This window comes from Fimicolochytrium jonesii, assembly GCF_025526975.1.
Source record: "Fimicolochytrium jonesii strain JEL569 chromosome Unknown EV422scaffold_1, whole genome shotgun sequence".
NCBI lineage: Eukaryota > Fungi > Chytridiomycota > Chytridiomycetes > Spizellomycetales > Powellomycetaceae > Fimicolochytrium > Fimicolochytrium jonesii.
The window spans coordinates 435456-461808 of NW_026515668.1; the positions used below are offsets into that span (position 1 = coordinate 435456).

Consider the following 26353-nt stretch of genomic DNA (forward strand, 5'->3'; position numbering starts at 1 on the left):
TCTGAGTGTGTTCTGTGGTTTGGGGATAAGTTGGGCGGAATGAACGGGGCGTGAAAAAGGGTTGGCTTGTTCTCTTCCGAATACCTCAGACTTGTTGCTGGACTCGTCAATGTGGACCTCGTTCGATGTGCAGAATTGGTCAGTTTGCTGGGATGGCGACGAACTTGGGTTGAAGTCGAGGGGAATTGCCAGCGCCAGCACACATTTTGCCAAAGCCCTCAATAGACCTTAAAATAAGGGGCTAAGGTCACATAATGTGGATAAATAAAGACGAGTCTACCAGATAACTATCCCCAAAACACAGATGTAACCGGCATGCTCTGCGCTCGGTTATTTCTTGGTGTTATTAACACTAATCGTAACGCAATTCCTAACCCTAACCCTACCTTAGAGCTCAACATAATTATATGATAAGTCGCGCGAAATGTGGTGGGGTTAAACTGTGGTGGCTTTAGCACTTCGCGAATTTGGGGGCTTCGATATTTGGCGGAAGTTCAAAACCCCTTCAGTGAGGCGGGTGCGGGCGGTAGCTCATCAAAGGCCTGCCCGTTACGCTGGTTTGCGGCAGTATTCTCGATGTTCTTCTGTGCTCAATTGTATACCTTAACTATTCATTGCGCAGTATGCGTTGCAGACATCACTCTGTAGTCTGTACGCTGGTTCTATCTACGGAGACGCCCATGGTCGCGATGCTACATATGGAAAGTATCAAAGCCTGCTCTGCGACACCAGCATCCCCCCCAACCTCTTCGTGATGATCTGCTCCGCATCCGACCCAATCTTCTCGCATAGGTCCTTGCAAGGTGGCAGTCATCCATCAACCCAACAACCTGTCCCGCCGTCCACGCGCGGTACTCAGTATCGCCTTTAGTGAGTACCTGTCTGCCCCTTTGTCCCGACACAAGGTGCTGGATGTAAGAGAACTACGCGCCTCCCGGCCGCCGCTCGATAGAGAGGACTTCGGAAGACACAGCGTTCTTGTGGACGCGGGCTGTGTTGCATGGGGCGCAACATGAGGTTGGTGTCCTTCTCGTTCGCATTTATGATGGCATCCTTCACAGATTGGTGTATTGGGGCTTCCTGCGTGCACATGAAGCGCGTACCTGTTCAAAAGCAAAAGGAGCAATCAGCAAAGCTTGAGCTTCTGCTTTCGTAGGCACGTACCAATGCGTGTCTTATACTGGTGCATTTGTGAATAACGGTGATGCGAGCCTCTTTAAAACGCTTTACGTGAGCACCAGGGTTGCTACCAGCCGTTTGTGGATAAGGTGGGTTAAGCAGATGCAGCATTAATACAGCGAAGCGAGTTACATTGCGCTAGGGCGTAAAGATTTCCTCAAAGCGGTTCCTAGCGAGCAGTGGCGAACGTTATTTTTGCGAGCGAAGCGAGCTCCATTGCGTGAAAGGCTCCCCTCACTAGCGAGCCCCGGCGTAGCGTTGAGACCCACACACCCCAACCTCCTTGTAACGACCAGAGCGGGCAGATTATCATTCAACCCACCAATCGTCGCTTGGCTCATCCACAAACCACCAACCATCAGCCGTCGCCCCCCACTTCGCTTCGGACTTCGGCGGCTGACGTTTTTTCTTCTTTTCGCCACCTTCCCCTATCCCCAGGCGTTGAGGTTCGAATCGTCCATCCTAAGTATTGTCGAACGCGTCGTCCACCACTAACTGCCTCACCTCATCAACCTACTTCAACCACTTTGAAGGCCTCCTGTAATATTGCGGTAACTGCAAAAGCCAAAAAACAGTCAGGGTTCACGAGGAGCTCTGTTTGACAAGCAAAAAAGTATTGAATCATATTCCTCTATGGAGGCGGGTTCACGGACGGCAGAAACGTGATGTTGACCCGGAAAGGTTTCGTAGTCGTCGTTCGGCACCTGGCTACTTCTTTCCGCAAGGCGTCCGGCGTTGGCTGAGTGGCGGTAAGCATACCCAACCCTCCAGCGTTACTGACGGCGCTGGCCATCTCAGCCGTGCCGACCCATCGCATGCCACCCTGGACTATTGGATGCAATATGCCCAACGCCTTCGTCAATTGTGACTGTAATGGCATTTTATGATGACTTCTTAGGGACCTATAAAGCGGTGGAATATCTTTGTTGAACGTGAGAGTCAGGTTTCGAGTCTGTATCAACGAAGGGGCTCGTTCGAGTGCGCCGTCGACGCTGGCAAGTTTGCTGGAACCCGAAAGAATGCGACGTGTGTCCAGATTAGGGGGTCGTCCCGCAGTGGGATATCCCGCGTCCCGTCCCGTCCCATCCTGCACGGGACGGGATGCAGGACCGCCGCAAAAGTCCTGCGGGAATCCCGCGGGACTACCTTGACAGCATTTCAACAGCATTTCGACATGGTGGAAGCAGCAAGCCCCCCTAACCTAACCCTACCCTAACCCTATGGGCAGTTGACCCTGTTGAGGTTGGCACTCCACAGGCATCTAGAAGAGTACCTATCTGGGGCGTGCAGACGGTCTTAGAGTCTAATTCCTGCTGGCTAGTCTCGTTTTCATGTTACCAGTTACTAAAGACTCGTGTTTGGGTGTGCTGTGAGCGGGACCGGGATATCCTGCGGGACGGGACGCGGGACCAGCAAATCCCGTCCCATCCCGCGCAGGACGACCCCCTAGTCCAGATTGCCAGACATACACATGCTGGGAGCTGGGCAGGCTGGGCACAGGGGCACGCGCGTTTGACGCAGTTTGAGGCTCCGGCGGAAGTACTGTACACGCCTTTCACGCGGCAAAGCTCCGTCCAATGTCGAAGACTCTCAACGGCAAAGGGAAACCGATCTGTTTCCATATAGTCACTCGTACCGCCGTTCAGCATTGATAAGGTGAGAGCTGCCCTTCCACTTGTTAAACTGCAGCCCAATTTGCGTGGTAGAACTTGAACTCGTCGGAGTTGAGCAGGTCGTTAGCTAAGGTCACTCCATGTGATAGTTTGCTCAACGCCACGGCTTCTACTTCGATCAGGACTTCTGAACTCAGAAACGCAACTCAGAAACGATGAATCCCAGGACGATGCCCAGAATCTTCCTCCGCCCACCACAAACGTTGCTGTTAACTCGAGCCTATTCGACATCCAAACCATTTGAGCAGCCCGGACCCCTTCCTCTAGGCGACAAAGCAGACCAGAAAGAGTTTGAGGAACTTGTCAAGCAAAAGCTAAAGCAACAGGAATCGGGCTCGAATACGGCACTGCACCCCGATGCACCCAAAAAGCTTCAGGAAGCTGAGTGGGAGGGCGATAAGAATCCCGTCACAGGGGAGATTGGAGGGCCCAAGGGCAAGGAGCCAACTCGTTATGGAGATTGGGAGCGTAAAGGGAGGGTGTACGATTTCTAGAGTCGCACACATTTTTGGGGGATAATGATGGCGTACCGAGATTTCTAGGCTTGTTGGGGAAGGGTCTATCATTCAAAATGGACCTCCTAGGCTAGCAGGCTCCTATAATGCAACGCTATTTGTGAAGGGTACACGAGGCATACGAATTCGAATGTGGCAGATTGGTTGAAAACGACGGTTGAACAGGAGCCACCATTATTTGCGCATCACGTCAATGAAATTTGGCGAGCAGAAAGGAGTGGCCACTCCACGCCAACCCACTATGCACATGCATGACAGCGGCGGAGTCTCCAAACTCCAAGAGGCATCTCCCCTCCCTTCGATCCTACCCTACGGTAAATGCTCCCATCGCGATCAAGATGTTCGATCTAGTAAACCGCAAGCTATATATGGGCGTCTGCTTCGTCGGGTACGTGCTCACTAGCGACTGCGGCGGCCGTTGAATGATATTCCCCTGCGCATTCCTCTTCACTCCTCCAATCTCTTTCGTGTCAGCCTTCTTGACGTCCCATATCCGCACGGTGTTGTCTGCGCCCCCCGACGCCAGTATTGCACCATCTTGACTAAATTCGAGAGAGTAGATCATGTCGGTGTGCCCGATCATTTTTTTGATGCGCTTCCCAGAGGAAAGGTCCCACAGCATGATGGCTCGGTCATCGCCCGCGGTTGCAATGGTCCGTCCATCAGGTGCGAACGCGACGGTCTGGACAGATCCATGGTGGCCTCTGAATGATCGCACGCAATTTCCCGACTGCACATTCCATAATCGGGCGGTGCGGTCCGACGAACCGGTGAGAATGTATGCGCCGTTGGGATGAAAGCGCACCGTGTCGACGTCCGCCAGGTGCCCCACAAATATCCGCAAAGGGTAAATATGATCACAGCTCCACAGCCTAGCCGTTTTGTCATGGGATGCGGTTGCAAAGTACCACCCCTGTTGACTGAATGACGCATCCCAGACCGGATAGTTGTGCCCTTTATACACAACAACGTTCGACATCGTGTCAAGGCTCCATAGTCGGGCGGTCTGGTCTTCCGAGCTTGATACCAGATATCTTTGATCAGCACTGAAGCTCGTCGCGTAAACAGGGCCAGTGTGGCCGATAAGGCGGCGGATTGCTGGAGATTCCTTCGGTGCTTTGTCAACTTGCGAGCGCGGGCCAGGATTCATCCCGTGCCTCTCGTGAGCATCGAGATGCCACATTCGAATGAAGGAGTCTCTGAACCCCGCGGCCACTTTCGATGCGTCTGGCGAAATCGTGAGTGTTTGAAGATCGCCATATGTGTTGTGAAAGGTGTATGCGCATATTGATACTGGTGTCTGTGCTGTGATGTGGACGCGATTTCGGACCTCGCGGAGCTCATTGATGGCGGCAGGGATGTCAAGAAGTTTTCGCGGCGGGTATAGGATTGACGGTGCGTCTACTCTTGGCTCCTGCTTTACTTTCTCGATTTCGTTCAGCAGCTCAGCTGCGTCTGGAGGCTGCTCTAGTTTGATTTGACGCTCCATCTCAGCGTAAAAGGGTTGATCTGGTGGAAGTTTCCCTAGCTGCAGTTTCGTTATTGTTTGAAACTCGATCTGGGAATCAGTGGATTTGTCGCCAGACCCGTCTCCCTCCGCTGCGATGTCTCCTTCATTGTCAGAGGCATCAGCTTCCAACGCATCTATGCGTATGCTGACATGCTCGTTGACTATTCTCAGAATGAGCATAAACTTGTTGTCCTGCAGGAAGGACAACAGCAGTTCAAAGCAGTACTGGCTCATCCGCAAATGAAACGAGCTCGACTTGTAATTCTGCGCGACTTCGTTCTCTGCGACGTGTTGCGGCTCAGTGACGGCGCTCAACCGTAAAACATCCTGGTTATGCAGCTCAACATGATCCGCCTTGAAAGCCTCCATGAAGTTCTTCGCATGCTCTCGGAGCCCCCTCTCGACAAGATCTAGGTACGCGTGAACGAATATCGGGAACAGCACTCTCCTCAGTTCGAGCTTGTATCTGTCAATCGAATTGTCTATCCATTTTCGAAGCCGCCCATAGCTCTGCTGGTATCCACTCGGGTTATTGGCCTCGTTCTCGTTGTGGAAGAGGATATAGTCGGGTATCGACACTTTAGCTCCATTTCGAGGTGCCCATGCGTTCGAGGAGGACGAGCCTGCCTGTCCTGCTGCAGTTCCGGGCGCCTCCTTTCGCAGAGCGGCTTCAGTCTGCTGATATCCTCTGTTCTTTAGGTAGTTGGCTACTATCCGATCGGCCTGGTGATCTTGCGCCATGGCGAATTTTGGAAAGTGGCCTGGAATTGAAATGCCTCCCAAACTCTAAAAAGGGCTCAGCCGGGAGCAGACAATTCTAGTCGGAAATGCTTTCGAGGGGCCGGGTAGATTTGGGGGCTTGCTAGGCCGCTGGAGCGATAGGGCGGAAGTTGCTGTTGTCGAGCTTCGAATGCTGGGTGGATGGCAGAGGTCTCTTGGCGAGAGTTGTTGGACTGGTCGTTTCTGGCTTCCTGCCAGTTCCTGCGCGCGCGTTCTCAACGATGTTCAAATTTTTGGGGAGGGATATCCTTGCCATGTTTTTTCTGTGAGGCAGGACGAAGGCGCATAAACGATAGCTCACGGCACAAGGTATGATATATGATTCCTTTGAAGCTCTCCCCGAACCATCTATGTCACAGAAAGCCGACCCAGTATGTGCGCCAGAAGGAACTGGGAAGCAGAACCGTGACCAGCGATGCGCTGAATGGATACAATAGGAGGGGAAAGGATAAGGGGTATCTAAATATGAGCGCACCCGGTCCGCCCAACGAAATGAGGCAGAGAACAGTATATATGAGGTGAGGGCCCAAATCGATGACCTTCCCAGCACGTCGCCACCCGCGGCGCTCCCCAGACCCGACATATTACGCCTGCAGATAGACAACTTCCAGCGTCGGGTACTCCTTGCACCACCTGTCCCATCGGTGACTGTTCCAGCTTGCGCGATGACCGCTCAAGATACTCGCACAAGTTGCGGGACTTGGGCGATGTAGAAAGCACTTGTCGAGTCTGTTGTTGCTCCCCGAGACGAAGGTCGGAGTACGGTGCAGTGAAACTCTAGGGATTTGACAGCTTGGCGTTTGTACGTATTAGCTATTGTTTGGCGCCAAGGTTATGCTGCCGGCGAGTTTCAGGGGGCGTGGTGAGACCGTCTCAGGCGTGTCGAATCACTTGGCTACGAATCCCTGTTGGGCATGTTGGATGACCCCGAACTCTGCGATGGTCGCGCGGGTTTGCCGTAGAGTACGTTCTTCAGCGCACGGCTTGCGAACACAGTCAACCCTCTGTTTGACAGACATACGATTAAGTTAGTTGCTGCGACAATAAAGATCATTCGGCGCACCAGCTGCGACTTACAAGCTAGCCCAGTCTTCGTCGTGCAGCTCCCTCAGATCGCCTACTGTCATCACATCCTGGTCTTTGAGTTTCGCCAACCATTCGTATGCTTTATCCGTTCCCCGATTCGTTGCCAGCGCAGTATCCATGACCAGTTCCTCGATGGGTCGATCGTCAGTATACTCTGTGAAGGTAGTGGGTCACCTTAAGTTACCAGATCGTAGACTAACTTTCAGCTGTTGCTCAGACCCACCTTTTTGTGGTAAGTCAGCGAACTCATCATTGCTCCGGGAGTCCATTAGCGATATTTTCCGTGCCAATATGGAGCCTGCTTCGCTATTCGAACTGATGGAGTCCTCGCCAGGATTTTGTGTTTGCGGTGATTGATGTGTGTGGTGGAACAGAATACTCTGCTGGGAATGGGAGAGCTGCGGCGGTGGTGGATGCCTTAACGACTGTTGTTGTGACAAAGACTGCTGCTGTTGTGATGATTGCTGCTGCGATCCGTCCGACGATAAAGGCGGGGGTTGTGACTGCGATGGTGTGTTGTTTTGCACGCTATTACTTCGTGTCGCCCAGCCTTGTTGACGAGATTCCTCTCGGTTTTTGTCTTCTTCCGGGGCTGGTTTGTTCATCTCTCGCAGTATGCGATTAATCTCCCCTGTGATGAGATGCTGATATCGAGCTGGTAGAACTTGTTCCTGAATCTGTTGAGGATTTACCGTCTCGTCAATAGGAAAAATGAAAAATCGCCATCGCATCAAGAGGACGCACCATTTCATTGACGACTTCCTCGGCCGTGTCGGTATCAACTAGATTGCAGAGTAAATTCTATGAGAGAGCTTCTCAAGGACATAAGGCTCGCCCAGACACGTACCGTTGAACTCGAACTTCACGGATAACCGGTCCATTCCCTTGAAGACGACCTGCATTGTCAAATGGGTTTTGTCCTCGGTTGCGATGAGCACTACCTCGGGCTCTAGGGCCAAGAATGGGTGCTCTATTATATCTTGCGCGCTCAAACGGTCATGTTCGTTGCCGATGCAGTTATTTATGAGATCGAGGACCTCCGGATCACTGACTCGTGTAAGGCATTCGGGTTTTATTCCCTGATGGCATCCGTCAGCCATCCATTGTTTGATCGGGGCTTTCCGAGACAATATTTTACGTACCTGGCTGACTTTCTTGTAGATCTGCGCCGCATTTTTGCACTCATTATATGGGTATTCTCCGGTAACCTGTCGAGTACAGGTGCTTCAGCGGCCTCGTGATTTCAGAGCATGTCATAAAGAAACGTACCATCTCCAAAAGTGCCATCCCAAAAGCGTAAATATCAACTTTCTCGCTATAACCCTTCTCCTCGTACATTTCCTAGACGAGTGAACGCCATCTCAGTCACTTGTTTCCAGCGTTCCGTTACTCACACGGGCGGTCGTACCGGTGCCATGAACTCGGGTGTTCCTATCACTGTATACTTTTTCCCAAGTTTCATTTTGGCAGTGCCCATGTCACCGATTTTCACTTCCCCGTGCGCCCCATTGATGAAGATGTTATCGCACTGGTAGAGATGGCATTCCATCAGTGATGCCGAAATGGAAATGACATTGAGAGACGGAACGAACCTTGATATCCCGGTGAATGATTGGCGGATCGTGAGAATGAAGGTACGACAGGCCCTTTAATATTTGCCGGGCCCAACGCTTCACAATCTTCATATTTGGAATTTGCAGTTTCCGAATATACCTACGACAAACGTCAACACCTGAATTCTGATTAGACATCCGGTCCCACCAACACTCACTCTCGCAGCGTTCCAGACGTCATCAGCTCCGTAATGAAAACGAATTCCGTATTGTTGTACCAGCAATCGTGGAATTGAATGATGTTGGGATGGCGCACTCTTTTCAGAATCTCAATCTCTTCGCTCAACTCCATGAACTCCGCTTTTGTGGTCTATGTTGCGTAACGATCAGATCCTCAACTCCTGATTCCCTCACGTCAGATCCTTCTACATAGCATCCCCTCATACCTGACAAGTGTTCCATGCAACCTCGTAGCCTTCCTCCCTGTCGATAGCCTTGTATACGACCTTGTATGCGCCTTTTCCCAGTACTTGATTGAGCTGCGAAAAGTGGAGCGTTATTCCCGCGTAGCTGACTATCATCAAAACGCAATCAGTATCCACCTTCGCATATCTTGCGTTGGGGCTAGTCTCCATGACTCTCTCAGGATCACTCCGATTGTTGTCCGACTGCGAGAGGGACATCGGTGGGATCGATTCGTTGCTTCCAGGATATGAGGCACCATATAACTCCGGCGACCTCATGCTTGTACTACTCATCGAGTGCTCCATCCCCTGCGCCGAATTCTGTCGCACGTGAACCGGCTGTTGAGACATTGCCAGTTGGCGTAGCCTCGAAGGTTCCGGTCGTGTGGAGTACCGAGAACGTGTGAAGCACGAAAGTAGGCTGAAAGCGCTCGTCACAAACTCCCGTTCTCCGCCAACGTACACCGATTGACTAGCTTGATGACCCGCTGATAATATCGACTTCGGACTTGCTGTGAAAGAGCGGCTCCGGCAAAACCTTCCGCACGCGACGTTACTGCCGATTGGTGTTCAAGCTAGGGTGGACTACTTATGGCTCAGCCGAAATACTACAACCAATCTTGACCGCTACCGAGATTCCCACGCCCCAATGTGGACTCCAAAAGCCAAGGACTGAGAAACGTGCGACGAACGAGAGAGGCTGACGGGCCAGGCGTACAGGGCGATCTGGTGCGTGGGAACTTCTACTGTATATGCGGCCGATAAATGCTACGGAGGAGGTCTGTGGTGGCGGAAGACTTTAATTCTGGGAAAAAACTTGCAGCCTTGGAAGCGCGCCTGGTTTCTCAAGGCTGCGGCCGGCCGTTTCAACCTGGTTTCAACATTCCACATTTCCAAGGACAAGACAAACCCAATGGCTTATAAAATCATCAGCCAGAAGGACGAGGTAAAGAGAGAGCAGTGGGTGCTACTTCAAGCTCTCGGTTCCTAACACTTATTTTCGCGACAGGATATCCTAAATGTTATTTTCAACCCAGGCAAGTCTACGATCGCACTCGGCACACGTGATGCCTGAAGACTCGTGCCGGAACACACGGAGCTGATGCTACGACTCTCCCGTCGCTTCGCATCTGGAAACACCCTCCAGAAGGCGCCAACCCTCTCTCAGATGGAAACGAAACGCAGCAAGGACAACCCGCCCCACGGTCTTTTTCGCCAACACTATTGACGCAGTTGAAGAAACTCGAAGCGGAGGCTGTGCAGCTCGCGGAGGAGAAGGACGTCAAGGGTGCGATTCAGAAGCTGGATGAGTGCATACGACTGGAGCCGGGATATGCTAGTGCCTACAATAACAGGTGGGGTATTGAGCCGCGATATGGAGGTGCTGCTTTGATGCGTGCAAGCGGCAGATGGATTGACCGACGTTCTGTTGTGCGACCGCAGGGCACAAGCGTACCGGTTAGAAGGAGACGTTGACAAAGCGTTGGCGGATTTGGCAAAGGCGATCGAGCTGGGAGAAGGGGATCCGGTCGTTCTCAAGCAGGTTGGTTTGCTGATGGCCCCTTACTTCAGGGGAGAAATCGCGTACCGAGTCGACACCGCCTTACATACTCTCATATTTCTTTCAGGCATACACACAGCGAGCAGTCATTCGAAAAGATAAGGGCGACGTAAATGGGTCCGACAGCGACTTTGCCCAGGGGGCGCGGTATGGGAATGAGGTGGCGAAGGCCGCTGTCAAGAACAACCCATATGCCAAGATGTGAGTCTGTGGTCGTGCATAACGCTCATCCTCGAGTGTGCTGAACGTGGGATCCTTTGAAGGTGCAATCAAGTTGTTATGGAGGCTATGAGCAAGCTGAACCAGAAAGCATAGGACGGTTTTGATTCCTCCTGTCGCCTAACTCTTTGAGTTTCCGATCGACTTCGCCTTTCTTGACGGCCCGTAGGAAGCCGTGCATCGGAATGTAGCATATAGATTGGTTCACCGTAGGGGTTTCTGAGATCTAGCATACATAGACATTCAGCATGGATATGCCATATCAGGCAGCCGGACGGGGAACTATTGTTCGGTGTGTGTCTTGGTGTTGGGAAAAATTTACCAAATCAACATTGTTCAGTTGCACTCACCAGTCTGCCATGGATGTCATGCGTGTCGTTACGCTTTACACTCTGTGAAGCTTCAAGGCCTTCGCATGGACTAGAGCTTGTCCGTCCACTTTCGACCAGCGTTCCCAATCACACCTGTCCAGACAAGCAGGCGGACCTCATAAATGTACTTCGTAACATGTGAAGGCCGCGGCGGTGGAAATGCCATTCTGTGAAGACCGTCAGATTGCCGACAACAGCGACCCTCTGCCCGACTTGGATACAGCCCAGCTGTACTGTACAACTGCGTTCTGGGAAACGAGGAGGCGGGATGTGTGAACGAGATGTACTCGTCCGGGTACAAGTCGACGGTCGTACGCTGTGCACGACTGCATCCGTGAACATGAGTTCAGGTACAGTGTGCTTATAAATTAATGAGAGGACTCCTGCGGATACCGAGACGTTGAATAGCGATGCATACGTCGTACGTACATGATAAAGTCGCTCCACTGTAGAGTCCCGTGCATGTGTCGAAAACAATGGTTCCGTAGTCCTGATCCGGAGTCCGTATAGCGGGGCGTTTCCGGTATATGCGAAAGCGATGTGCCCTCACATAGCCCGTCAGTCCTTCATTGGCTTTTCCGTTGGCGGCATCTTCGCAGGAGCCTGATGAGTATCCGAATATCCCTCTTTATCCCGGTCTGTGTGGTTTCCATGTCTCCATGTAGTCTGTCCGGTTGTGCAACGATCTCCTACCCGACGACGGGCCGACGTGCATCAGCGATCAGCCTCCTCTGTCCATATACGAAGACACGTGCCTCAAATTTACGCGACGTCCGTGTCCCGATTCCCGAAGGTAACAATCTATTGCGCGCACTCGGAATCCGGGAAAAAGTCACACTCATCATCATTCACTGGGCAGACTTTCTGTCCTTGGATGCTGGACCGTCTGGACTCGTGCCCGGGTTCATGGTTTACGGTCGCTATTAATAGTTCAACACTCGAAATCGACAGCGACGAAACCGTTGACGGGTGGAAACGGTGAAGGTCGAGGCCGAGGAGGCGAAGGTCGAACACAATCCGAAGTCGAAGAGGTGCAGGTCCGACATAATCCGAAGTCGAGCAAGTTTAAGTTTTGCATGATCGGGAATTGCGGATGTGCAGGTCGAATTATGATTGCGAGTCGGGAATGTGTAGGCCGAACCACGAGGTGAATGTCGAGGAGGTGCATGTCGAGTATAATCGAAGCCATAATTGCGCAGGTCGAGCAAGGATCAGAGTCTAGCTAAAAACTGTTGTTTCTAGCTGGTTCCGTACAGGGTTGGATCCATGGGGAAGAATGCGTTCGGTATATGATTCCACTGGACTTCAATGGTATTGCTGTTTGCGTTTTTCTCTTTTCCCCGGTTTTATCTAGCGATTCGCCGCTTATTTCGTGTAAGGTTATTGCAGTTCGAATCTGCCTGCAGTAGCTGCTCGCTTTCCCATTTTTCGTTTTTCCTAGGGAATCCGACTTATTTTATGGATGCTTCCCGCTCCTGCGCAGGCATGCATACTACAGTATATTCATCCAGAAAAACAAAAGAAGGAAGGTCAACGATACGATGCTCCGGATCAAGACTCATGTCGCAGCTCAACAGCCACCTTTTCTCTGGGGCTGACAGTCCGTTTACCTGACCAAGCTTTGTGGAGAGCGTGTATGTTGGACCAGGGGTGCGCTCACAGAATACACTTTCGCAATTTCCTTGGTGGACATCCTATTCATTCGAATATTTTGGTAGCGGTGCGGGGTCAGGGAGTTAGTCGATTGAGCTGAGCACTAGTAAATCTACATACGAAGGGGTCGCGGCGGCTTGCTGAACTGAACGTCAAGCACTGTTCTTAGCTCAGACAAAGATGACACTCGCCATTCCTGCTGAACTCAGCAGAGGGAAAAGGAAACGCTACTATTGGAAGCTGCAATCCAATTCTACCTTCGTTTTTTGTTAAGACCGATGTTCACATAGAAGGCAGCCTCCCTCATCCGAGCGGCTCCGCTCTCCCGCTCTGGCTCGCGGTGGACAACGACCAGTTGTCGCCCAGTGAGAACGATCAGATATCCAAAGATCTTGGACAAGACCGCATATTGGAAATAAGCTCCTCGTCGGATTTTTGTTACGTAGAGCCAAAGCTACCGGTAATATTACGTTTGTACCGACCCAAATGCCCGCTCAATGCGTGAAGGTGTGGGATGCGAGGAGACGCTGGATCGAAGCCGTGAGTCAGAGATACTGTATACGTTCACAAGACCGTTGATGGCACTGCCTTCCGGAGTACATTTATGGATTCAACAAAACGAAAGCGTTTCAATTTTCAAGGTCACATTGCCATTTCGCCTCCGGGCAGCAGAGCAACCAAATGCGATATGCGCATAGTTCTGGGCGCCTTGCACGACGCTGGTCGCACGTCAAAGCAATTTCAGCATAAACGACTGGATGGAGCAAGGTTTTTTTTGCATCCATATAACCACCTGGACACATCATGAACCAGGGACAACGAGCGGGACTATGTGGTGGCGGAATATGGGATCCCCAGAACAGTCGGGTAGCTAGGTGTCTCGAAGGTAGGCAGGCTGTGCACGAGAACAATGACGACAACTCGATGACGGCGATACCAAACAACGAAACAATATGACAAAACCCTCCTTTGCGCCAAAGCTTCCGGACGAGATTGATATGGCGGAGCATCTTCATCGCAATGCAGAGTTTGCTACCCACGGCAGATCATGGTGCTACCTCTTGGAGTTCCTCTCGCAATGCTTCATTAGAGGCCCTCGTACCTATTCGGCGAAAGGAGGGCGATCACAATTCCTTTGCATTAACGCGGGCATGGGAGGCGAAGCTTGTCGGTATGGATTGATTTATGGTCGCGGAATCATCCGTTGATCTCCTATGTTGTAGGCTTTCCTGCGCAAATCAAGTCAACCCAGACATGACGCACGAGACAATGGGCAGACATCTGCCGACAGACGACTTACGCTCCCGGATTTTCTGGGGCTTCCTCAAAATGCGGGCTTTCATTGGGACGGACTGACGGAGTAGGCCGCACCGCGGTGGACCCTCGGCATGGGTCGCTTTTTCGGGATGTTACAAAATGTTTTGGGGAGGCATAGTGAATGTCCTCTAATGATTGATTCCCAGCATTCTTGATGGTTGCATTGTTCTCGTATAACAAAATAAAATGGGACGCATGAGACGGATTTGCGACCTCTCCGACATGACAAACGCGTTGCACTCGCCTCCCTCGTCAGCTCGTTATCCTTCCTCTCTTCCCATCCTGCTTCCCATCTCACCACAACCGGCTTCTAGATCTACTCAAACATACCGACGATAAGGTTGCCTCAAGCTATCGAGGAACGGTTTCAATTGCCCCGAGGATAGGCATTCTTTTCTTGAATTGCAAACTGGATGCGTTCGCCCACAAAGTAGCTCCTGAAGATCACTCCGCATCCACAAGACCTGTGACGGCCTGGTCGCTCTCCCTCTTCCGTGCAGTACCCGAGCGGGTCTCGCCCCGTCAAGCAATGGAGTCCCTGCAAAGCATCGTGACCGACTTTGAGAAAGTCTACCAAAAACAGGTGGACTCAACACTCGAAATCGACAATGCCCTGCAGTCATTGATAGACTCTTTCGTCGACGTGCGCAATTCGATAGCGTCTAACCCGCGTGCTCTTGTGCCTTCCATGGCCATCCTAAAGCAAAAGGCACTGACCTCATCGAGACAAATATCGTCACAGCAGGAAGAGGTCCGACGATATGCTACGCGGCATGACAAAACCCTGCGCGGAGCCTACAAGACCGACCTGAACAATATCTGGGATCCTGGAGCGTTTGACGATCGCGAGGACGTGCTTGCCAAAACGATCGCGTTGCACTTCATCAGAGAGGGGCAGTTCAATATTGCCGACACGTTCATCAACGAGGCTGGCTTGGACGTGCCTGAAGATTTGAAGGACCGGTTTCCGGAAATGTATAGGATTTTGGAGGCGATTAAGGAGGATAATCTGGAGCCGGCGATTCAGTGGGCGTCGGCTCATAGGGAGCATTTGGATAAGAGGGGCTCGCGGTTGGAGTTTGCGCTGCATCGGGCGCAGTTTGTGCAGCTGTTGACTTCGATGCGGATTAAGGAGGCGTTGCAGTATTCGAAGGCGAACTTTGGGCATTTCGCTGGGACTCACATGAAAGGTAGAGCCTGGCAACTAGGATTATGGCGGGCTTCGCGGTGAATCTAAGCTGATCTCCATCTTGATGCTGCAGAGATACAACGCCTGATGGGCTCCTTCATTTACACAAAGAACCTCAGCAACTCCCCGTACGCAGATCTTCTCGATCCCAACCAGCGCGCCGACATCCAACACAGCTTCACCCGCGATTTCTGCCAATACCTGGGTCTCTCCTCCGACTCCCCACTCTACATCTCCGTCCTTGTCGGCACACTCGCTCTCCCAACTATCATTAAAATGTCCTCAATCATGAAAGACAAATCCGGTCTCGAATGGTCGCAAGCCGGCGAGCTCCCCGTCGAGATTCCGCTGTCGAACAACCAATGCTTCCATTCCGTCTTTGCCTGTCCGGTCAGTAAGGAGCAGAGCACGGAGGAGAACCCGCCCATGTTGATGTTTTGTGGGCATGTGATTTGCAAGTTTTGTTTGGATCGGTTGAGCAAGGGGAATCAGAACACTAGGTTCAAGTGTCCTTATTGCCCGACGGAGAGTACGGCGGGGCAGTCTCATCGGATCCATCTGTAGTCAGTTGCACAGTGTCGATTGCCGCTGCTTTTTTGTATACATTTTGTACAGGAATCCAATGTGTGGTTTGTCCTTTACTTTCGTCTACGCGCTTCCGCCCAGTGCTGTGATGTTGAATAGGCCAAGCGGTGAAGGTTCCATACAAGCATGCAGCAATAAGTGTTGACCATGCCAACGTAGAGACTTGTTCGGACGAGTCATGATGTATGTATGTAAAGTACAAAAGGTATCGAAATTAGCTATTTAGTGATTAGTGTTAAGTTAAATGTGCAACCAGTGGTGATGCTTCGAGGGGGCGGAAAGTGTACAGAGAATGACAAGGCCTACATGGACCTATATAGGATACGTCGAAACACGTTGTTGCAAGCGGGTACGCCGTGCGGATACAACACGGGAGTGAAGGGTACGCCAGCGGCTTCTCGTAGAAACCGGAGCATACAAAGCCGGATGATGGGCCGCTCGCGCTCAGCAGTCCGCTTGGAGAGAAGCCATAAACGGGTTGTCGGGAGCAGATGCTAGGGATGACGCGGCACGGGCACTCTCAGCTCCTCATTCCAGCCCCTCACGTCACCTCCACATCCTCACTGCGAAGGGCCTGACGAAGCCGGCGGCGGCGGAAGAGCATATTGTTGCAAAACGTACGACTGTTGCTGCTGCTGATTTTGCTGCCTTGCCTGCTCCTGCTGTTGTTGGTGCTGTTGTTGCTGCGCCATCATGTACGTGCCCGGAATGGCTTGTCCCGAGCTTTGCGCACCTGTACTGTACGACGCATTCCCGATGATGGTATGATGGTTCGCCTGGCCCATGGGTGATTGCTGTGGTTGACGCAGACTACCGTGGGTTTGGTGGGGTGAACCGCGCGAGTCTACTCGTTGTCGACCGTAGAGATGCTGCGGAACAGGAAACGACTGCGATGACAGCCGGTGATCACTGCTGTTACCACTCTGGTTCGGTGTCGCATTGGGAGCAACACTCATGCCGGTTGCGGAGTTCGGACTGCGGGATGGCATGTTTGGTGAGCCTTCTGCTTTGATGACCGCGGCCTGCTGTTGTTGCGCAACAAATAGCTGTTGATGGTATAATTTGTGGAACACAGGCGGTGGTCCTCCGGCTGAGCCTGTCCCTTCCTCTTGACCGAACTGTGTGGCAGGCGAGGAAGGCGGTTTGCCACGTTCTGACTGTTCGTCTTGTCCTCTCGACGGTGAGGGATCAACGACTGGCCACATTCGTGGGGTTGCGACCGGAGAAGCGACCATGGTTGTTGCCACCAAGCTCTCATGCTTCTCTGCGGCCAAGGCGATGGTGGGGAAGGACTGCGGCCGGGCAAGGTCTTGTTGGTTGAAGCTGGTATTTATGGACGGCGGTTCCCTTGGCGAATCAATCTCGCCTGATGAGCCCGATTGGTTCGGAGGAGTCGGTCTCGCGCTGAGTGGTGAGCTGGAGGATCGGAAGTCTGTGGCGGAGTTCAGGGAGGTCGTTCTAATATGGGTTGGAAGTACTTGTTGGGTTTGTTGCTGCAGATGCTGCTGCTGCTGCTGCTGTTGTTGTTGTTGTTGTTGTTGGTAATGCAATGACTGTTGGTGGAAAGGGTGCATGTGCGATTGCTGTTGGTCGATTGCAGTTGCCTGCGGGTATATCAATCCCACATGTTGCCCATAAGAAGGGCCATGTGCCATAATGTGTTGCTGTTGCGCCTGCTGTATGTGCGGTTGCTGTTGCCCTAAATGCTGCTGCAATGACATCACATGTGCCTTCAATTCCGCATTCTGCTTTTGCAGTCTTGCGATCAGTGGGTCGGCTTCCCGATCAATCACCGGATATGGTTTAGCGCCCATTCCGAATCCACCTATTAGCGGATGACCGGGTCCGGCTGCACCGCCGTGCAAACGTTCGCGCTCGGCCTCCAGTTGACAGATGCGGGCTTTCAGCTGGTCGATGTATTGCTTTGCTGCTTCCATAATCACCACTGTGCTCGGCTTGTCTCTCGAGGACAAAGATGGGATCGAGTCGCGCAATTCCTCCAGCTTCCCACGCTGATACAGCCGACGTTTGCGCTCCAATTCATTGTGATTGCTGCGTTTGGGTCGCCTAGAGTCATCACCATTTGTGTTAGTTTATTGGCAGGTCTGAGCAAAAAAAAAAAGAGAAATGGAGTGCCGTCATTGACTTACATTCTGCAGTTGCTCGAGCCAGGTTCTGGCGAAGAAGAGAGCTTTTCAGAGTCGCTTTGTCCAGTGATATGCGGGGATTCCATCGCAAAACGGAGCCAGACACAGCAGGTAGAGGTGATTGATCTTTTGCGACCAAGACTTGTGGGCTAAATGGGTTCGCCTGATAGTTGACGAGCTCCTGGCAATGGAAACCTGACAGCGTATGTTTTCGAGGCGTGCGAGTTCGAGACAAAACACTTCCGGATGATGCAAAGTGACTGCGCGGGGGGCGAAAGAGTTTGTCACTTTTTGGAATGCAGGAGCTGGACTTTATCAAAGGAGAGCGAGCGCCGCGTAAAACGTAAGAGAAAAGCGGGGGACGAAATACAAGATATGACGATGTCGAGGAGCCCTCGGCAAGCAAGGATGCAACATGGAAGACACAAGGACGCCGGAGCGAATGGTTGTGCTACGCGAATTCTCTTTTTGTGTGTACGCCTGGCGCCGCGGGACGGCCGGCTGGCGTCAGCTGTTGTTGCTGTGCGGGGGCTTCAGCCTTTTTTCGCCCGAACCTTCCATACCTCATAGGACAGCAGCTCTGGGGTTTACGCAGGTTGTCAAAACAAAGAGAAAACAAAGAGCAAGACACAGCAAGTCTCCGACGCGTCCCGGCAGCCAAAATCAACGCAAAAAATCTTCCTCTCCTCGTGCATGCCGGATTGGCATTGAGCGACGGCTCGGAAACTGATGAGGCTCTCGCTCGCCTGCCACCGCCCACCAGTGACTCGGGGTCCGGGAATCCCGATAAGAAGACGCTCGCCCGAGTCGCCACGCATTTTCCTCGTACGCGAGCAGATGCCCAATGACATCGAACATGGATTTTGGGGCACCCACTGGCAGCCATGTACTGTATTATGCTCCATTGTTCAAACATGCTTCGGAAGTCTTTCTTCCCTCCTCGTCAACGATGTTATTTTTTTCTCCAGAGCCACTGGCGAGCCGCTCTCTTTTGGCTGGCAAAGATTTCTTCGCAATTTGACGATATTACCAACGACGCCAAATTCAGCGCATGTCTTCACGCGCAAAAAGGTCCTGAGCCGTTACCAAGATCCCGGAATTGATCTAATTACTCCGCCCCATGACGTATCTTTGCACATGTCTACCCCACAAACTCGCTGAGCCTCCGAGGCAACCACACTCCCGAATTCCCAATGGCGACGAGTGTCTATACGCCTTCTTGTTTGCATCGGCTCCCTCCAAACTACATGTACATAAATCTCAAACCAGCTGTATTTGGATTTGGCTTAGTGTGCATGGTTGGGTCTGGTAAATGTGGTGCGGACGGTGGTAAAAACCGGTTATCGGCTAACTTCAGGAAAAAGGTCAGAAATGGCTCAACCATCAAGAGAATCATATCCCTCCGCTTTTCGCAGTGGCAGATGAATCACTAATATTTCCAGATATCATATACAAATGTCTTTCGAATATGCTGTGTGCATTGAGCACTTGTGTGGTCTATCCCTTCAAAACAAAACCAACGTTAAAGTAGCAAAATTGAATCTCGGGATCACTGCACATATGAGATCAGAATCCGGAGGAAAGCTTGTTCGAACCTATCGTAATGTCTTTTGTTAATATGGAAGCAAACGGGAGAATGTGAACACGACATAAAAACCTCAGATAACGTACTTGGTGCTTTCAAAGATGATGGTCGGGTTATCGCTCGGACACCTCAGGAAGTTCGGAGCAAACACCATGGCCAAGTTGCTAATCGTCATTTTCGTATGCGGTTGGTTCTTCGGGTCTGCGACCACTCGAAGGAACCGCATCATGTAGTGAATGACCTTCTGATTGGCCTCTGTTTGCGAGGAGTGGTTTCGGGGATCAGTCGGATTTGAGCCAAAGCTGGCTTGCAAGGGAAGCCTTACCTGGCATTTGGGCTATTATCGCCAAAGCTGCAGGTCCAGACTGAGACAGCGGCACTCGGGACTCGTCTTGCCCGACTTTCACGCACGCGTCGTAAAACTCGGAGGGTATAAGGGGGTCAGCCAAGTCTCGAAGCCACAGTTTGAGCAGCGAACTGGGAACATTGGGATCTACGATTGCAGAGCCGCAGTTAGGTCTCAAGCGAAAACAGAAAATCACAAGCATGACCTACGCACCTCGTAGCCCCTGCAGGTCGTAGGTGCCCTTTTCAATCCGCATTCGCAGTTCTACAGATAAAGCGAGAACGTGGGTTACATATTATGTCGGACGACCAGAACCGCTACTTATGCATATACATACCCGTCACTGCATCCGCATCACCCGGAACGCGGAAAATGCCCTCCGTTTTACACCCGTTCAGATCGATAATGGCATCTGCCAGGAATGGCAGGATCTGCGGGACTTCGGCGTTGGGATGCTTTTCGAGCTCTGCCTTCATGATGTCCTCGAGATACTCCCCAAACAGAGCTGGGGTAAACGGCGCCTCCTATGATTCGATGTCAGTGAATCTTGCGTGAGATGACGCCAGTGGCTGAGTGATGATTTGCCCAAGAACGTACCTGGGCACGCTGAATTTCCGCAACCGTCGGCGTCTTCCCACGCGGTCCCGTTCTGCATATTCTTGTAAGCTTCTTCCAGCAATGGCGCGCTAGTTTATCTATGTTTGGTACTCTGCTCTCTAGGTGCTCCTGCACAAAGTTCTTCATGTACTCCTCGAAATTCTTCGACGGTGGGAAGGCGATGGTGATGACGCAAAGGAGGATCCAGCCTCGATACACGCTATCTCTAAAAACGGCAAAGAAAGCGCAGTCAGCAGCGGGACCTACTACAAAACAATTTGACAATGACATACTGGTCGGGGTTGCCTTTCAATTGCTGTTTGGAAGGGAGTGCAACTTTCGTAAGAATCAGCGCAAGGAGCAGAGACATTCACCTCCCACGTACTTTGCACATCTGCACATAGATCTCATCCCGAAGCCCTCCATGCATGATGCCCTTTTCCAGAAGGGTTTGAGTGTCTGACGCTGCACTGGATGGGTCCGTTTTCATGATCTTCTGTATCAGCTTAAAACATTTCAACGCGTCTTTCTGAAGGTTCTTGTTGAGAACCATGAGCGGCGTTTTTAGAGCATCCTGTGAGAAAATTTATCAAGATAAATTCGTAAATCTCCGTCACAATGAATATGCCATTGCTACCTTTTGATACACCAATAACTTCTCTAGCGGCACCGTCTTCTTGAATATGAGTCCCCGCTTATGCTCGGCGAAATACTTCGATGCAAAGCCTTCTATCCGGAACTGACTTAATTGCGATTTCAGATCCACGGGTAATACTTTACTTTGCCTACAAGTGCAAGAAGCGTAAGGGCAGGCCAGTTGTAACCAAAGATCAAGAGCAAAGCATGCATACCTATCTTTGGCACTGTTGAGAATCGGCGTGGAGTGAAGGTTTTTGTGTAACGGACTCATAGCTTCCGCTGCTTCTATTCGAAGCAAACCGATTTCCGAAGTTCAGTATGGGCCCCGATCGTGCTCGGACCTTGCGCGAGAATTGACAGTATCGTACCCGGATTCAAGACTGGAGTGCTGACCCCATACTGCCTTGCTCTCCCTGCCGCGCTACGAATGTCATTGACCGCCGGTGATGACGTGCTCAGAGATTTGCGATGAAAGTTGCCCAGAGAGCCTGCTGCTGGGCTGGTAGCTTTGTTGGGGGTTGCACCTTTATATTCATTTTCCGACTGCGCGGTGGCAAGTTGCAGCGTACTAATGTCCGGCTCTGAACCTGACCTCGTGCTTCGAGGCGGTTGGATTGACTCCTACATTTGACGGAAGCGTCAATGCTTCCGTCAATGCATGAAAAGGATCCCGCGCCTGCCATTGTCGCTCCTCGTACCTCCTCTTTCCCGTATTCCTCCCGCATGTTCGTCCCTCGCCCAAATACACCAACCGGCCCAAGGCTCCTTCCCAGCATGCCTTGCGGCTGATAACTAGCCGCAGCTTGTTGTTGAACTAAGATAGAAACGCGTTTGCCGATATTTGAGTCGTGCTACTCGATGGAAGCTGCGTTACGAAAAAAATTCCTTCAACAAAGAGATCGGCGATATCCAAATCTAACCTGTATTGCGTGAAGCTATTGCACGCGAACACCAATGATCAGTCGCAATGTACGTATGAGTGTTGACATGCAAGTATTTTGAAATACCGGTATTATGAGACCTGTGGTGGGCCGCATCCATTCTGTCTCTCCCGTTTTCGTGTTGTAGTAATATGGCTGCAAAGAATTCGAAGCGGTTCAACATCGTAAAAAACGTCCAGATACTCCGACAGATACCCACCAGCTTGTGGTTCTCATCAAAAAGTTCCCACCACTCGAGGCTGTTTCCATCTTTTTGCTTACTACGAGATATTAGTACGGTCTCAAGGTCTAACTAACCATGCCGAAGCCCTATCCGGCCTACATTCTATCCTTTGGCGGTCGGTCCCACGTGCATTCCCCCGTGACAAGATTGGCGTAGAAGAGGTTCCCTGTTTGCGGGTCAGCAAGCTCCACAAATATATTTTCTTTTGCCTGCGGGAATACGGAAGACTGCCTGGAAGGGGTAGTAAAATAGTGGCGACAGCGATGAGTTTAAGTCTGTAGGATCGCACATGTGCCTTGACTCCTGAACCCGTAACTCCAATTCTCACCTAGTGGCTGCCATAATTGTTATGAGACGCGAATATCTTTTGAGCCTGAAGACCTGTTTTTCAAGAGTGTTTTCCGGATATGGGTGCAAGCGAAACTGTGATGCACCCGTGGGAAAGCTGCACCAGTTCAAAGATGGTTCAGGAAGTGTCCTTGCGACCTTGGCAATAATTAACCTCAGCGCGTGTGGCCGCTCTCTCACGCCGCGGCCATCATTGATATTAGGTCAGCAGGCGTCCGCTGACAAGCCTCGTTTGGGTTGGATCAACTTGGCCTAACTTGGCTGCCCACATGTCTCGTATCAGCTCTCAGGGACGCAGTTGACAGCTCCTATCATAATCCAAGACATCTTTCACATGACAAAGACTCTCAAAACGAGGACAAACGTCTCTAGGAGTCCGCGTTTGACAAGTACACTCCAGGATGGTCCCTTGTGCGTCCCTTCGAGAATCAAGTTCTTCTCCTTCAATATCATTGATCCATCAGGCTTGGGTATGGACAGAGATATAGACAGAGGCACATTTACCTCCAAAGGCTTGACAGTATTCCCGTCTCCCGAGAATACTTGCATGGGGTGGCTGTCCGACGGTTCGACAGGGCTTCCAGAAGGAGAACGCGTTCGTTGCTTACGTACTGTACAAGTCATGACACACCACCGCTGTGTCCGCCAAGCTTCCCCTGCCCACATTCTAGAAGCCTCCGTTCCTTCCACCGTGCAGTGTCTGCCAGTACAGTAACAGACCGTACAGTGTCTGCACTGCCCGCGAGATATATTGAGGCAGCTGAAACTTCGAGAGCACATCTAGAAGAGAAATACCGAGGCCAGACGCACCTCTTTCTAAGTTCACGCTGCCGAAAAGTCCGAGAAAAGTCCGAGCGACGGCACAGCACAAGTCGGCACAATACAAAAAGACCATCCACTCCTGGCCGCCTGCTTCCTCAGTATGAACCATGACGCCCGCTGGTAGCAAACGAAGTGACCCTACAACTGCGACAAATCAGGCCGCCTTTGTGTCCAAGCTTTATTCGTGAGTCTCGCAAACGGAACACTTCTCCCCATGCGGCGTTCAGGACCGCTTAAGTGCTTACGATTGTTCTGATCTTCCTAGCATGCTAGAAGATACGAATATAGAACGCCTCATCTTCTGGGATATTGCAGGGACAAACTTCATCGTTGGCGACCTCACAGAGTTCTCGAAGACCGTCCTGCCGCAGTACTTCAAACACAGCAATGTATGGCGGGCTGCCTTCGTGACTGTAGATGACATCCCAGCTAAAACCTCATTCCATTCACAGTTTGCAAGTTTCGTCCGGCAACTCAACATGTATGGCTTCCATAAAATAAACGACATGTACCATGGCCACTCGACGGAAGTCTGGGAGTTTGCCGTACGTATAGCGCCGTGCGTTCCAGATCAGATCGAGGATGCCATCTCACGAGACTGTTCATCAGCATCCAGAGTTCCGTCGAGGTTGTCAGGAATCATTGGGGAACATCAAGCGCCGCTCCTCCAAACTAAATCAACTGCAGAAAGCTGCGCAGGCAGCCGCGTTCGGGACTGCATCATCGTCCTCTTCGTCGGGGTCGAATGGGCCTAAGGAAGATCGAGTAGATGTGTTGACGAAGAAGGTTATGGAGCTGGAGGGTAAATTGTAAGAAAAGCCTACCGAGAGAATCCCTGGGACCGTATGCTGACCGGCGTGAACTGCAGAGCGAAACTCCATGAATCATATAACCTGCTGTGGTCGGAATCAGTGGCGGGACGGGATCTCCAGAGTAAACATCACCAAGTTATCACCAACATTACGTCTTTTCTTGCCAACACGCATTCTGACGACCCACGTGCGACAAGGAAACGGAGGCTGGATGGTATGTTCGATATCCATTCTTCCGTGTCGTTTCTTCCATGTGAGAATTGCAACCAACTGGATCTATTACACAGCGGATCTTCTGCAATCCGAAGTAGCCCGCATCCACCCCAAATCGTCCACCACGAACGTCACATCCACCGGATTAGAAGTACCTACCTCCCACTCCGACATTGCAAACGAGTCGGAAGATGACGGGAGTGGGTTCTCAGAGTCCGACGATGATGCTACAGAACACATCAACAGCGCATCAACGGCCGACCATCCACAACAGGATGGCGCAAAAAGTCTAGGGGCCGACGATGGGGAAGAGGACGGTGACGCAGAGCCGTCGGAGGAGTCACGGTCTGAATGGGAGAGTGAGGTCGAGGTGGAAACGGTGGTTTTAAAGACCGAGGCCACTGCGCCGCCGCGGCCAACGAAACCAGCGAAGCGGGCGAGAAGGGAAGAACGCATCTAAACGATTCTTCCTCACCCCATTGCACCATCGCCTTGGACTGAGGAGCCGATCTATTCTGGGCCTTTTTTTGGAAGTCACGTAGTATTGCAGCGAGCGCCACCACCACTTGCACGATATCTCGCATCGCTAAGCGTACAGATGTGTGCATGTATATACCCAATGAGCTCTTTGTACGCAATACCCAACATCTTGAGATCCCGCCGATATTGAGTGGGAATGGCTCTGTCGCCCATCCTATATGGGATTGAACCTATGTACATCGCCTAGCCTATCCCCAACTTAGATCCCAGGACCACCCTGAGTTACCCCACCAACGTCTGCTACGCCTTTGTAGTATCCCCGTCCATCAAAAATCTTTCCGCTAGCTCCTTTTGCCTCCTCTGTACCAGCCACGCCTCGACTTCCTTTTGTGAAGGTACAGGTACGTGCAGTAATGGATCGTCTACTGATTTGCTTGGTGACGGTTCGTTTCCATCGCGCACTGAAATCGGTCGTCTTGTTAGCCATCGCCAACATTCAACAGAAAAAAGTACATAAGGGTTGGCTCACTTACGTTTCCGTTCTACTTCCGCTTCATACTGCAGGAGCAGCCCATCCTCTTCATCCCGATACCCATAGTAATCTGCATCTACCCTCTTATTTAAATCCGATCGTGTAGACTTCACCACCGTCGGAACTAGCCAGAAAAACAAGAAAGCATCGGTAAGGGCTGGGAAACCGAGTCGGCAGTAATCTCTGATCCTGCAGTACCTTCTTCCGCAAACAGCTCCCGTACACCTGGCAGGTCCTTCGCACGTCCAAAATATCTGCAGAAATGAGAAGTTTCAGAGACCTGCGGCATTTTGGCAATCCAAACGCCACTTACTTGTATCCCCTCGCGCCCGGCACTTCTTTCCCCTCATTATCTAATAATCGCGGTCCTACTTTGCGGTAATCGGGCCCACCCAACTCCCTTATCCTGTTTTCCCAATGCCGCTTCTCGCGAAGTAGTTTGTTGATTTCATCGTTCAGGTCGCGAACTTGATAGTCGGTCAATCCTGCTATTTGGCAAAAGTTTCCAAAGTGATGAACATCAACCTTCACCGGTCTGCTGTCCCCTCCCAAGAACAACGGCCGCGTCCACCCCACTCACAATCCTGAATCTTCGACACCTTCTGCGAGATCTCTCGTATTATTTGGTGCCGCCACTTTTCCGCCTCCTTCAGATTCGACACTTCCGAAGCTAGATAAGGTCGTTTCTCTGTCTTTTTGAACCCGAGTTCCGCTGCTTGCGCTTCGCGGAACCGGTACAGCATCGACTGGGCTTTCTCTTCATTTCGGGCCTTGAAGAGAGTGGGAACTTGTCAGCCGCTGTGGGACCTACCCCACAGGCACACAAGAGTAACAGGCGTAGCAGGTGTGACCTCTTTACTCACCATTCTGAAAGATTCAACGGTGGTTGGTTGTTGAGTTTAACGGAATTGGGATACCCTTCGCGCACGTATATTCAGGCAAACCCTAGATGCTCCGGACATAATACAGCCCACGTGATTTTGCGGGCATTTAAATGTTATGCGCAAGCTTGA

General features: G+C 51.5%; 10 protein-coding genes across 10 annotated transcripts; 4 read left to right on the forward strand and 6 right to left on the reverse strand.

The window, feature by feature from the left end:
* Positions 1-757: 757 nt before the first annotated feature.
* EV422DRAFT_6162 (uncharacterized protein) lies at positions 758-1717 on the reverse strand. The gene is made up of 3 exons (XM_053073961.1): positions 1684-1717; positions 1182-1348; positions 758-1103 (listed from the first exon to the last, which is right to left on the reverse strand). Exons 2-3 carry the CDS (start codon positions 1288-1290, stop codon positions 868-870), a joined length of 345 nt encoding a protein of 114 aa, XP_052929925.1. The 5' UTR covers positions 1291-1348; positions 1684-1717; the 3' UTR covers positions 758-867.
* A 964-nt stretch (positions 1718-2681) lies between these two features.
* EV422DRAFT_511050 (uncharacterized protein) lies at positions 2682-3517 on the forward strand. The gene is made up of 2 exons (XM_053068980.1): positions 2682-2835; positions 2912-3517. Exon 2 carries the CDS (start codon positions 3008-3010, stop codon positions 3344-3346), a length of 339 nt encoding a protein of 112 aa, XP_052929926.1. The 5' UTR covers positions 2682-2835; positions 2912-3007; the 3' UTR covers positions 3347-3517.
* On the reverse strand, positions 3518-5863 carry EV422DRAFT_552050 (WD40-repeat-containing domain protein). Its single transcript, XM_053071866.1, has one exon. The coding sequence runs from the start codon at positions 5616-5618 to the stop codon at positions 3672-3674; it is 1947 nt and encodes a 648-aa protein (XP_052929927.1). The 5' UTR covers positions 5619-5863; the 3' UTR covers positions 3518-3671.
* Positions 5864-6365: 502 nt separating this feature from the next.
* EV422DRAFT_592901 (kinase-like domain-containing protein) lies at positions 6366-8946 on the reverse strand. Its single transcript, XM_053073558.1, has 12 exons — positions 8899-8946; positions 8743-8835; positions 8515-8666; positions 8336-8456; positions 8152-8271; positions 8013-8084; positions 7886-7951; positions 7591-7822; positions 7488-7525; positions 6928-7420; positions 6735-6897; positions 6366-6661 (listed from the first exon to the last, which is right to left on the reverse strand). Exons 1-12 carry the CDS (start codon positions 8929-8931, stop codon positions 6553-6555), a joined length of 1692 nt encoding a protein of 563 aa, XP_052929928.1. The 5' UTR covers positions 8932-8946; the 3' UTR covers positions 6366-6552.
* A 656-nt stretch (positions 8947-9602) lies between these two features.
* On the forward strand, positions 9603-10817 carry EV422DRAFT_6208 (uncharacterized protein). Its single transcript, XM_053074114.1, has 6 exons — positions 9603-9706; positions 9770-9797; positions 9911-10115; positions 10204-10303; positions 10389-10522; positions 10585-10817. The coding sequence occupies exons 1-6, from the start codon at positions 9674-9676 to the stop codon at positions 10634-10636; spliced, it is 552 nt and encodes a 183-aa protein (XP_052929929.1). The 5' UTR covers positions 9603-9673; the 3' UTR covers positions 10637-10817.
* A 3326-nt stretch (positions 10818-14143) lies between these two features.
* On the forward strand, positions 14144-15700 carry EV422DRAFT_572762 (CTLH/CRA C-terminal to lish motif domain-containing protein). The gene is made up of 2 exons (XM_053073161.1): positions 14144-15071; positions 15144-15700. Exons 1-2 carry the CDS (start codon positions 14411-14413, stop codon positions 15632-15634), a joined length of 1152 nt encoding a protein of 383 aa, XP_052929930.1. The 5' UTR covers positions 14144-14410; the 3' UTR covers positions 15635-15700.
* A 484-nt stretch (positions 15701-16184) lies between these two features.
* Positions 16185-18070, reverse strand: EV422DRAFT_6479 (uncharacterized protein). Its single transcript, XM_053074276.1, has 2 exons — positions 17806-18070; positions 16185-17722 (listed from the first exon to the last, which is right to left on the reverse strand). Exons 1-2 carry the CDS (start codon positions 17886-17888, stop codon positions 16216-16218), a joined length of 1590 nt encoding a protein of 529 aa, XP_052929931.1. The 5' UTR covers positions 17889-18070; the 3' UTR covers positions 16185-16215.
* Positions 18071-18989: 919 nt separating this feature from the next.
* On the reverse strand, positions 18990-22635 carry EV422DRAFT_511074 (Rho GTPase activation protein). Its single transcript, XM_053068981.1, has 17 exons — positions 22462-22635; positions 22233-22364; positions 22110-22170; positions 21977-22045; positions 21890-21904; positions 21668-21820; positions 21338-21590; positions 21182-21254; positions 20968-21115; positions 20716-20904; positions 20624-20646; positions 20331-20556; positions 20071-20257; positions 19947-19997; positions 19713-19880; positions 19474-19642; positions 18990-19397 (listed from the first exon to the last, which is right to left on the reverse strand). Exons 1-17 carry the CDS (start codon positions 22473-22475, stop codon positions 19352-19354), a joined length of 1977 nt encoding a protein of 658 aa, XP_052929932.1. The 5' UTR covers positions 22476-22635; the 3' UTR covers positions 18990-19351.
* A 668-nt stretch (positions 22636-23303) lies between these two features.
* On the forward strand, positions 23304-24928 carry EV422DRAFT_6576 (HSF-type DNA-binding-domain-containing protein). The gene is made up of 6 exons (XM_053074282.1): positions 23304-23487; positions 23569-23692; positions 23756-23848; positions 23913-24112; positions 24172-24329; positions 24403-24928. Exons 1-6 carry the CDS (start codon positions 23411-23413, stop codon positions 24786-24788), a joined length of 1038 nt encoding a protein of 345 aa, XP_052929933.1. The 5' UTR covers positions 23304-23410; the 3' UTR covers positions 24789-24928.
* A 20-nt stretch (positions 24929-24948) lies between these two features.
* Positions 24949-26257, reverse strand: EV422DRAFT_6570 (Isy1-like splicing factor). Its single transcript, XM_053074281.1, has 6 exons — positions 26204-26257; positions 25921-26110; positions 25654-25828; positions 25539-25594; positions 25342-25464; positions 24949-25269 (listed from the first exon to the last, which is right to left on the reverse strand). Exons 1-6 carry the CDS (start codon positions 26204-26206, stop codon positions 25109-25111), a joined length of 708 nt encoding a protein of 235 aa, XP_052929934.1. The 5' UTR covers positions 26207-26257; the 3' UTR covers positions 24949-25108.
* Between the last annotated feature and the right edge of the window lie 96 nt (positions 26258-26353).

Bases quoted from the DNA above. Each gene is read 5' to 3' on its own strand.
- EV422DRAFT_6162 (XM_053073961.1), bottom strand. From the start codon at position 1,290: ATGCTGCATCTGCTTAACCCACCTTATCCACAAACGGCTGGTAGCAAC. The intron at 1,104-1,181 runs GTATAAGACACG...GCTTTTGAACAG, and splicing joins CGTTATTCACAAATGCACCA to GTACGCGCTTCATGTGCACG.
- EV422DRAFT_511050 (XM_053068980.1), top strand. From the start codon at position 3,008: ATGAATCCCAGGACGATGCCCAGAATCTTCCTCCGCCCACCACAAACG.
- EV422DRAFT_552050 (XM_053071866.1), bottom strand. From the start codon at position 5,618: ATGGCGCAAGATCACCAGGCCGATCGGATAGTAGCCAACTACCTAAAG.
- EV422DRAFT_592901 (XM_053073558.1), bottom strand. From the start codon at position 8,931: ATGGAGACTAGCCCCAACGCAAGATATGCGAAG. The intron at 8,836-8,898 runs GTGGATACTGAT...CACTTTTCGCAG, and splicing joins CCAACGCAAGATATGCGAAG to CTCAATCAAGTACTGGGAAA. The intron at 8,272-8,335 runs GTTCGTTCCGTC...CATCTCTACCAG, and splicing joins TCATTCACCGGGATATCAAG to TGCGATAACATCTTCATCAA.
- EV422DRAFT_6208 (XM_053074114.1), top strand. From the start codon at position 9,674: ATGGCTTATAAAATCATCAGCCAGAAGGACGAG. The intron at 10,116-10,203 runs GTGGGGTATTGA...GTGCGACCGCAG, and splicing joins GCTAGTGCCTACAATAACAG to GGCACAAGCGTACCGGTTAG. The intron at 10,523-10,584 runs GTGAGTCTGTGG...GATCCTTTGAAG, and splicing joins AACAACCCATATGCCAAGAT to GTGCAATCAAGTTGTTATGG.
- EV422DRAFT_572762 (XM_053073161.1), top strand. From the start codon at position 14,411: ATGGAGTCCCTGCAAAGCATCGTGACCGACTTTGAGAAAGTCTACCAA. The intron at 15,072-15,143 runs GTAGAGCCTGGC...TTGATGCTGCAG, and splicing joins CGCTGGGACTCACATGAAAG to AGATACAACGCCTGATGGGC.
- EV422DRAFT_6479 (XM_053074276.1), bottom strand. From the start codon at position 17,888: ATGGAATCCCCGCATATCACTGGACAAAGCGACTCTGAAAAGCTCTCT. The intron at 17,723-17,805 runs GTAAGTCAATGA...TGATGACTCTAG, and splicing joins GGCTCGAGCAACTGCAGAAT to GCGACCCAAACGCAGCAATC.
- EV422DRAFT_511074 (XM_053068981.1), bottom strand. The intron at 19,998-20,070 runs GTATGTATATGC...CTTTATCTGTAG, and splicing joins TGATGCGGATGCAGTGACGG to AACTGCGAATGCGGATTGAA. The intron at 19,881-19,946 runs GTGCGTAGGTCA...CTGCAATCGTAG, and splicing joins CGACCTGCAGGGGCTACGAG to ATCCCAATGTTCCCAGTTCG.
- EV422DRAFT_6576 (XM_053074282.1), top strand. From the start codon at position 23,411: ATGACGCCCGCTGGTAGCAAACGAAGTGACCCTACAACTGCGACAAAT. The intron at 23,849-23,912 runs GTACGTATAGCG...ACTGTTCATCAG, and splicing joins CGGAAGTCTGGGAGTTTGCC to CATCCAGAGTTCCGTCGAGG. The intron at 24,330-24,402 runs GTATGTTCGATA...TCTATTACACAG, and splicing joins AAGGAAACGGAGGCTGGATG to CGGATCTTCTGCAATCCGAA.
- EV422DRAFT_6570 (XM_053074281.1), bottom strand. The intron at 25,465-25,538 runs GTACTGCAGGAT...TTTTCTGGCTAG, and splicing joins GGAGCTGTTTGCGGAAGAAG to TTCCGACGGTGGTGAAGTCT. The intron at 25,270-25,341 runs GTAAGTGAGCCA...GACCGATTTCAG, and splicing joins AGCGGAAGTAGAACGGAAAC to TGCGCGATGGAAACGAACCG.